The sequence below is a fragment of the Penaeus chinensis genome, chromosome 2 (genome assembly GCF_019202785.1).
Source record: "Penaeus chinensis breed Huanghai No. 1 chromosome 2, ASM1920278v2, whole genome shotgun sequence".
NCBI lineage: Eukaryota > Metazoa > Arthropoda > Malacostraca > Decapoda > Penaeidae > Penaeus > Penaeus chinensis.
Window position 1 is genome coordinate 19,235,511 of NC_061820.1, and position 10,000 is coordinate 19,245,510.

The following is a 10,000-nucleotide window of genomic DNA, read 5'->3' on the forward strand; positions in this document are numbered from 1 at the left end:
CTTGCATCTCTGATTTCCATATAATCATAGAGCTTCTCCTGCTATACATGCATATGTACATATGAATATGAATATACATACATACATTCATATACACACATCATATTTACATTTATGTACGTGTATGTTTCTATATGTATATATATATGTGTGTGTGTGTGTGTGTGTGTGTGTGTGTGTGTGTGTGTGTGTGTGTGTCTGTGTATGTATGTGTATGTGGAAATAGAACAACAAGGGGAAGTAAAAGAAAACACACGAATATGCCGAAGGCCTTTTCGCTTTGTTGCTTCTTCAGGGCATCTATGAGTATATATATTTATATATATATATACACACACACACATCCATATACATATATGTATGTATATATATACATATTCATTCATTTACATATATATATGTATATATAGGCCTACATATATATATATATATATATATATATATATATATATATATATATATGTGCATTATACATATACATATATGTGCGTATGCATATAGACATACATACATATATATGTATATGTATACATATATGTGTGTATACATATATACATACATATGTATTTATATATATACATATATATTTATATATAGACATATATATGTGTATATAGATATGTATATACATATATGTCTATATTCATATATATACATATCTATATGTATATATATTCATTTATATAAACATATTTATGTATATTTGCATATACATATGAATATATATAATTATATATACATATACATATATATACAAATATATATACACATACATATATACATATATGTATGTATGTCTATATACATATAAACATACATACATGTATATATGTATATATACATATATATGTGTATACATATATACATACATTCATATATATGTGCGAATACATATATACATACATACACATATATGTATATAAACATTTATATTTATACATATACATATATATGTGTATATAGACATATATACACATATATGTCTATATTCATATATATCTATATATACATATATATTCATATATATAGACATATATTTATGTATACTTATATATATGAATATATATAATTATATATACACACATACAGAGATATACAAATTTATATGCACATTCAGATATACATATACATATACAAATATATATACATATATATATACATATACATAAACAAATATATATACATATATATACATATGCGTATATCAATATATATTTGTTTATATATGTGTCATCATCATCAAACGGAAGATTCAAAACAAACCGCCGTGGCTCTCCATTTACCTCTATCCTGAGCCAATCTAAACAGGTTTACAATACTTCTGCCTCCCACAATTTCTTTTAAGTTGTCACTGTACCTAACTTTTGGTCTGCCTCTACTACTCATAAATAGTTCACAGCTAATATTATTATTTCTGGGAACAAGAAAGGATATCTTTCTTCTGTTAAGAGTTACGAGTAATCTTTCCTTACAATCTGGTGTGTATATATATGTGTGTGTTTATATATATGTGTGTTTATATATGTATGTGTATATATATATATATATGTGTGTGTGTGTGTGTGTGTGTGTGTGTGTGTGTGTGTGTGTATATTTATATATATATATATATATATATATATATATGTGTGTGTGTGTGTGTGTGTGTGTGTGTATGTATATGTATATTTATATATACATTTATTGATTTATCTTTTTATTATAAATATATAAATATATATATATATATATATATGTATATATACTTTTATTGATTTATCTTTTTATTATTATATATAAATATATATATATATATGTGTGTGTGTGTGTGTGTGTGTGTGTGTGTGTGTGTATGTGTGTGTGTGTATAAGTATGTATAAATAGCTTCCACGTGGCGTACAGAAGCAAGTATACGCGTGGCTTCACCGCAGGCGCCCCAACGTGCCCCACGCACCCACCAGTACTTAAGGCTCAGGATGACCCAGGTCAGTCTCAGTCCTTTCAGAGAGTCTTGCCGTCTGCGGGTCAGGCTGGCTGCGCCCGCCCTCCGGGCAGACCAAGCACTTAGCCTTACGAAGACTTGTATCCGTGTGAATATCTGTGTTGCTTACGCTTCTCAATAAAAGAGGTTAAGCCAACCGTCCGTTTCAGTACTCCTGCTAAACCATATGTTTAAGGCGTTAATATATACCCTTTACATAAGTGGTGGCAGGGTGGTTCGTTGTGTCCATTTGGCACACAACAATGGACTCACAGTCTCCGAAACCTGGTTACCGCTCGAACCAAATCGCTTCCATACACGCAAAAGTCTTCAGAACCTGTTGTGAGTACATATTTGGGCCATTTTCCTTTATTTTATCTTCCCCATAAATGTGTTAAGCTGTATGTGCAGTTATGCTCACGCCGGTTTTGTTAGGTTAAAGTGCTAATTGACAGCAATGGTACGCTCTCCACTGCTGACCTCAGATCACATTACTGTGTGATCAACGGTATGGGTTCAAACAACAGGAATATCGTTCATTTATTACGTATTTGTTTATTTTTTCTCGTGATTAGAGAGTATATTGTTTCAATTGCAATTAATTTAGCGCGTTCATGATTTTTCTGTTTTTATGAACATCATATCATTATTCTTTCTCCCTACCCATTTCCCGTCTTGACCTGACCTCCGAGTGAAAGCTATCAGTCACATCTGCTTGGGACAGCTGTGTGACCTGACCCCACTTTCACTCTGAGTGATTGACACGTGAAATGAATGTGAGAACCGCTGGCATTTCCTGTATATTGTTTTCGAGATTGTTACATTATAGGATAACGCGTAGCATCCGTTGCATGTTCATTGGTGACACGTTCTATCGGCGCTAGAGCGGAGCTTGTAACGCGAATTACTTACATTTTTATATAGCACCAGGGATCTTCCCCTTATCATAGTGTCAGAATGCCTGATTACTTGGGGTTGTGTATATGCCTAAAGATCCGCGCTTGAGTCGGTGTGACCCGCGGTTACGTCCGTTAATTAATGTAGGACTAGGGTTTAAGCTAAAATTGAGATTCTCTTATTAATTACATCCCGCTCACCCCTTTGACGTCGCTGCCATGTTTGGGGTAAATCCCATTGAGTTGTGATTCATGATAAATAGCCCATCACAGACTCGTTTCGCTTCATAAAGTACGGCAAATTAGGGTACAGAGACCCCCCCGTCAATTGAAGTCTGTATGCGCAGCTTGACATGTTACCTCGGCAGAATTTTTTTTCCCCGTGAAGATTCGTTCGCGAATTGTTTCACGTCACCATTCATTAGTGTGTCATTCTGTCGCATATCATTAAATGTTAAATACAATGTAGTATTTAAAATAATTTTGTATTACTTCTATAACTTGTTTATTGCATTTGAGTAAAATAAACGTTAATTTCCGTGTTTTGGCACCCATGTCCGGTCTGTGTGAGGTCACTTTCACTCTCATTCTTCTCTGCATTACGACAATTGGTTCAAGTAATTCCTTGCGGATGCCTTTGTCATTTCCCTTATTTACCCTCCTGTCTATCAGAGACATTTAGCAGTTCAAGCTAGGTCTATGCGGACCGCTGTTACCGTCTCTCTCCTCATTTTTTTCCTTTAACTTTGTGAAAATAAAACACAAAATGAAAAAACATAGAAGACGAAAATAATGAAAATTCAACCATAAAAACTGCAAATTATATAAATAATCGGCTAGTGGCTCTTAACATCCCCTCTTCTCTGTTGTCTTTCTTTTCTCTTACTATCTTGGCCCTTATGTGTATAATCTTGTTCACGATATCTGTCATAGTAGCGAAGGAGGCCCTGCTGCAGAACCGGTCACCTTCGGGCGCTGTAAAAATCGTCACGGGAAATCGCCAGATACCGAAAAGGTATCGGTCGACCCATAATGCTGTGAACTTGCCTGGACGCCGCAGATCCACTCAACCTCCAGGAGCTCAAAGGACCTGGATGAGATCTGCAGGAACGTTTATTGGCCGAGTAAGCCGCCGAGTTAGGCCTGGTCGAGGACTACGAGGACGAATCCGAAGTCAAGGAGGACCTGTGCGAGACCTTCGAGGACGTGTGGATGTCGAGGACGAACGGATTTAACAGGGACCAAGATGAAGACGACGACAGGGACGAGCAGCCACGAAGATGCATCAGGGACATTACACGCAAGAACGAAGTGTTTACAAGTCAAGAACCAGCCAGGTTGGGTCACCCTTGAGGCAAATATCAGACGCCTCGAGGGCAAGACGTGAGTAGGTGGCCGAGCAATATAAGTATGTAAAAATAGCTTCCACGTGGCGTACAGAAGCAAGTATACGCGTGGCTTCACCGCAGGCGCCCCAACGTGCCCCACGCACCCACCAGTACTTAAGGCTCAGGATGACCCAGGTCAGTCTCAGTCCTTTCAGAGAGTCTTGCCATCTGCGGGTCAGGCTGGCTGCGCCCGCCCTCCGGGCAGACCAAGCACTTAGCCTTACGAAGACTTGTATCCGTGTGAATATCTGTGTTGCTTACGCTTCTCAATAAAAGAGGTTAAGCCAACCCTCCGTTTCACTACTCCTGCTAAACCATATGTTTAAGGCGTTAATATATACCCTTTACATAAGTTCGGGCCTTGCCAGGATAAGCAGTCAGCGGGTACTCTGTGAAGTGACTCTTTCTGACCTAGGTTATCCTGAGCCTTAAGTACTGGTGGGTTCGTGGGGCACGCCCTCTTTTGACCAGGGACGAGGCGCGAGGTATGTGGCAGAGCAGTGTACAGGCCCGGGCAGCTGGTTGACCTGACCTTGCGCCTCGGAGGAAACACCCGGCGCCCTGGTCAAAAGAGGGCGTGCCCCACGAACCCACCAGTACTTAAGGCTTAGGATAACCTAGGTCAAACAGGTCACTTCACAGAGTACCCGCTGACTGCTTGTCGGGGCAAGCCCCAGCCGTGCGCTCCCCTGCGGGCTGACGACCCAGCACTAAGACTTACCAAGACTTGTATCCGTGTGAATATCTGTGTTGCTTACGCTTCTCAATAAAAGAAGTTAAGCCAACCGTCCGTTTCACTACTCCTGCTAAACCATATGTTTAAGGTGTCATTTAAATACCCTTTACAGTGTGTATGTATATATACATATTTGAATTATCTTTAAATTATATATATATATAAATATATATATACATATATGTATATGCATATGTATATATACATTTATTGATATATCTTTTTATTATATATATATGTGTGTGTGTGTGTGTGTGTATGTGTGTGTGTGTGTATGTGAGTGTGTGTGTGTATACAGATATATATATATATATATATATATATATATATATATATGACTGCCGCGATGGTCCAGTGGGTAGAGCACTGGACTCCGAATTCAATTCCCCGTCGCGGCAGTCGTAAAAATGCCTGCGTTGTGACTGCTCGCTCGAGCGCGATCTCATGGCGAGAAAACGACATATTGCTTTGAGAAGTCAAATACAGGTGTTGTGTGTGTGTTTGTGTGTGTGTATGTTTGTGTTTGTGTGTGTGTGTGTATGTGTGTGTGTGTGTGTGTGTACGAATATACGTAAACATTTTTTTTTTTCCTTGTTCACTGAAACACTTGTCTCACTCTGACTGCGTCTGCCTTCCAGGTACCAGAGTAGCCTCAGCCCAAAGACAGCGAATTCTGCTGCAGAGCTTTATAAGTCTGTCATGCTGCTGTTGCCATTCTCCCACACGTACGGCCACGGAATTGTTGTCACGAGCTTGTTTTACGGAGGCTCGGTGGTCGTTCTACTGAAATTCTCACCGAAGAGTTTCTTTGAAACCATCGAAAAGTTTAAGGTAATTTTATGGGTGAATATAAAACACTATATTGTATTTAAACATTATATCTTATGCAGCATTTGCTTAATATGTGGAATATCTCATTCAGCATTGCATATCTCATTGCAAGCTACTGTTAGGTTCTCTAATAAACCGAGTGACATCTACATACTTCATCCCCAAGCGACTTGTTTATCGCTGTCCCATAACACAGGCCTTCACTGTTTTACCTTTGTATCCTTTTCGCTCTTTCGGAAGACAATGTGTCTAATGACTTACTTTTCTTCACTGGTTGATATACTCGGCGCTTAATCAACTGAACTGTGGTTTTCTATTTAACTACCAGGTTTTTCAGCTCATACAGCAAGCTCTGTGTTCAAAGAGCGAGTTCCTCTTGCAGATATACCGTCTGTTTTGGGCCTTTGATCTAAATCGTCTTTTCCTCTGACGTTAAGGTAACGTGGGCCCCCATCGTGCCATACATCGCAAACTTCCTGATAGACACGCCCCTCATGAAACAGTACGACATCTCCTCCCTCGTGGGCTTCACCACTGCCGCCGCCCCGATTTCCGGCGCTGCTCTCACCTCCCTCATGAAAAAGGTAAAACTGGAGCTGCGAGCCGGGGAGTATGTAGTGCTGGATTGTAGCCATGAATAACGAGGACATTTATATATATATATATATGTGTGTGTGTGTGTGTGTGTGTGTGTGTGTGTATGTGTGTGTGTGTGTGTGTGTGTGTGTGTGTGTGTGTGTGTGTGTGTGTGTATGTGTGTTTTTGTTCTTACCTAGTTGTTTCAGTACGGGAGAAGAGCTGAGCTAAGATGGTCCCATCTGCTATATTTAGATTATCATATAACTGTTTAAATTGATGCACATTGTTGGCACACACAACGTTATTTGAAAGACTGTTCCATGTTTCAATAGTTCTTTTGGGGAAACTGAATTTCGCCTCTTTTTACTTTCAACTTTTTGCTGTGTCCTCTCGTCCTTCTTGTGTTCAAAATTATAAAGTCATCTATGTCTAACTTAACCCTTCCTGTAATATAGTTGAACGTTATTATCATGCCACCTCTTTTTTTTTCTTTCTTCATAGCTCATATCTCTTGTGGCTGCTTTTTTAACTCTTTCTAGTTTATCTATACCACTGCAGCCATCATGAGACTAGGTCTTATGATGGCTGTAATGACCTTCTTTACCATGTTTTCGTCCACATACACGAATGCCCTCTTCATGTTGGCTATCAGCCCTAGCATTTTATGAACCTTATCGTTTATATGATCATTTGGGCTTAGGTTCCTGTTAATGATTATTCCAAGGTTTTTTTCTTTATCTGCTTGGTTTGATATTACGTCTCCTAACTTGTATTGGTATAGTGGACGATTTTTACTTTCTCCCAACCTGACTACATGGCATTTATTGGTGTTAAATTCCATTTTCCACAACTTTACATGTCATTTTGGAGGCATTGGCATGAGACATCGATTATAATACTTTTTTTTGCAATTTCGCGTCGTCTGGAAACATTCAGATAATTACCTGGGCCTATGTTTGACCCTAATTTTTTAATGAAAATAGTAAGCATAAACAGCGCCAAGACCGATCCTTGAGATATATATATATATATATATATATATATATATATATATGTATGTATATATAGTTACTCGTCGCCATGTAGAGTGATTCTCTCTAATTACGGTCTTTCATGAAGAAAGTCTTCCATCCATTCGAGGAGTTTGCCTTTCACTCCACTTAGGTGTTCTAATTTCCATTATCAAATGCCTTCTTAAAGTCTAAGTAGACACACTCCACCCAGCTGTCTCTTGTAGTATTTCAGAAACTTTATCATAGAAATAGAGGGAATTTGCTACGCATGACCTACCTTCCCTAAAACCAAATTGCTTATTTGATATCATATCGTGTTTTTCAAGTACTTCAACCCAATGATTCCTAATTATCCTTTCTAACAGCTTGCATACTACACCAGTTAATGAAACTGGTCTATAATTTAGTGGGTTTTGTTTGTCGCCGTTTCTTTGTCTCCACTGATTTTTAAATATTAACAATATCGGAGTACATAATTCTTCGGCACATTCCCTTAGAACCTAGTTAGATATCTCATCTGGTCACTATGCTTTAGTTTTGTCTAACCCTTTCAGTAGGTCCTTTATTTCATTCTTTTCGAGTGTGATATTTTCGAGTTCTGATTTACTTTTGTACGGTTATTTGCCATTTCAAAGTATGGGTCCTGAACAAACACTGACTGAAATTTCTCATTACGAATTTCACACATTTCCCATTCTTTAGTATAAACAATGTTATTGTCTTAATTTGCTCTCTACTTTTAGTCTTACTATTTATGTAGTTTAAGAAGACCTTCCTACTTCATACCTTTAATATGCTGCCTGAGATCTGCCTTCTGAATCTTCTCCAACCAAAAACCTCCAAAGGAGTTTTTTTGTTTTCTCTCACTTTCTTGCGTTTATAATTGAACCACTTTTGGCCATTTCTTGCTTCAGTTTTGAATCCTGATACAATTTTTCTACTCCTTGTTTATAGACTTGCAAGGTTCTCTACGTTCAAGATGGTTTCCCAGTTTATGCCATCTAAGAAATCTTTAAGGCTTCTATATGATCTGTTACATTGTAGAAGATACAAAATTCTTTTATGACTACTAGTAATTGTGCATTCCACAAATCTGGCTGAGCTCTGGGATCGAAACTTTCCCAGTCAATTTTGCTATTAAAATCCCCTGTTAGAAGAATTTCTTTTCCCTTAGTTTTCGAAAGTTTTAGCACTTCTTCCTGGCTCCTTAACGTTTTAGTAATTTTGTTGTGACCACACCGATGTATGAAGTGGCATGTACACTGGTTATTATTGCATATACTCCATTTGTTTCTACCTCAATTGCCTTTAGTTCTACTATGGGATCTTGCTGAATCTCTATCTCCTCTGTAATAATTCCTTTCTTTGTTAATATTACTACCCCCTCTATTTCCATCTTTTCTCCAGATATTGAGTCCTGATGTTACATCGTCTACGTATTACATCCGGTTTGTTACTTTCAATAATTGCATCTAGTTCTAGTAACTTCGAATATAAACCATCTATTTCTACATGATCTTTCGGTATTCCTTTTGGCTGCAAGGCTAATGATTGTCTGTCTCCACAATTAGATTCCGATAGTAAACTTGTAGTAATAGTAAAGTTTTTTTCTTTTTCAGTCCTTTAAATTTACAGTTTTCTTTACTTTAGATATATCGACATATGTAGCTGTCATCTTTTTTGTCTCTTCCGTTATTTGAGACTGGCTGTTTGACAAATTGCTTTCAATCTGCTTACTGTTTCCTGTACTTTGATTACTAATCAACTTTTTCTTGCAGATTCTTCGCTTCGATTTGACTAATGTTGCCAATTTTGGTTTCAACTTCTTCCACCTTTTCCTTGAGTCCTTTGATTTTCATGTCTTTTCAGTATTCTCTCTCTGAATGGCTGTGTTCCCGCGCAAATTATCCACCAATTCCTTCAAATTTACGTTTTCTTCACGTATTTTCTAACATTCTGCTACCAGATTGTCTACCTTGGCGTCAAGAGTCGCAAGTCTATCTGCTGTTAGCTTCATTTTCCGGGTCTGAATGGTTACCCATAAAACAAACACAAAAATGGAGCTGTACTCACGGCAGTGGTCTCTCTGCGCGGAAACGCTTACCATGCAGAATTCGCGGTCACTTCTCGCCTCCCTCTCCTTCGCTCTCACTTCCTGGCTCACAAAGCCTCAAAATCTTGTGTGTGTGTGTGTGTGTGTGTGTGTGTGTGTGTGTGTGTGTGTGTGTGTGTGTGTGTGTGTGTGTGTGTGTGTGTGTGTGTGTGTGTGTGCGTGTCGAAATCTTTGATTCGTCATTTAATTTTAATGTATTTTATATGCATGTTTTTCATTTTAAGGCATATTAATATAGCAAAATTTAGTATCGGAACTAACTGAGTAAAGAAATAATTACTTGAAACATCTTAAAAAAATAGGTTGCTTAAATTGTTTCACAATTAAGTGGGGGGAGGAAGTGAGGGCGTGAGCACCATTTACCATCTTTTTCTCCAGACTGTCCTCCCACGCAGGTCAGTCGCAGTGCTGGGAATTAAAACTCTTGTGTTTACCCGGAATTGAAGATTGTAAGGATAGATAAGTAAGATTTAGTAAATGTTAA

General features: G+C 37.9%; 1 protein-coding gene across 1 annotated transcript in view; it reads left to right on the top strand.

Moving 5' to 3' along the window:
• Window positions 1-10,000, top strand: part of LOC125036518 (4-coumarate--CoA ligase 1-like) — a 27,962-nt gene that overhangs the window by 12,777 nt on the left and 5,185 nt on the right. The window contains exons 5-6 of the mRNA XM_047629169.1: window positions 5,619-5,811; window positions 6,249-6,395. Coding sequence (XP_047485125.1) covers window positions 5,619-5,811; window positions 6,249-6,395 — 340 coding nt within the window. The remainder of the gene's footprint in view (window positions 1-5,618; window positions 5,812-6,248; window positions 6,396-10,000) is intronic.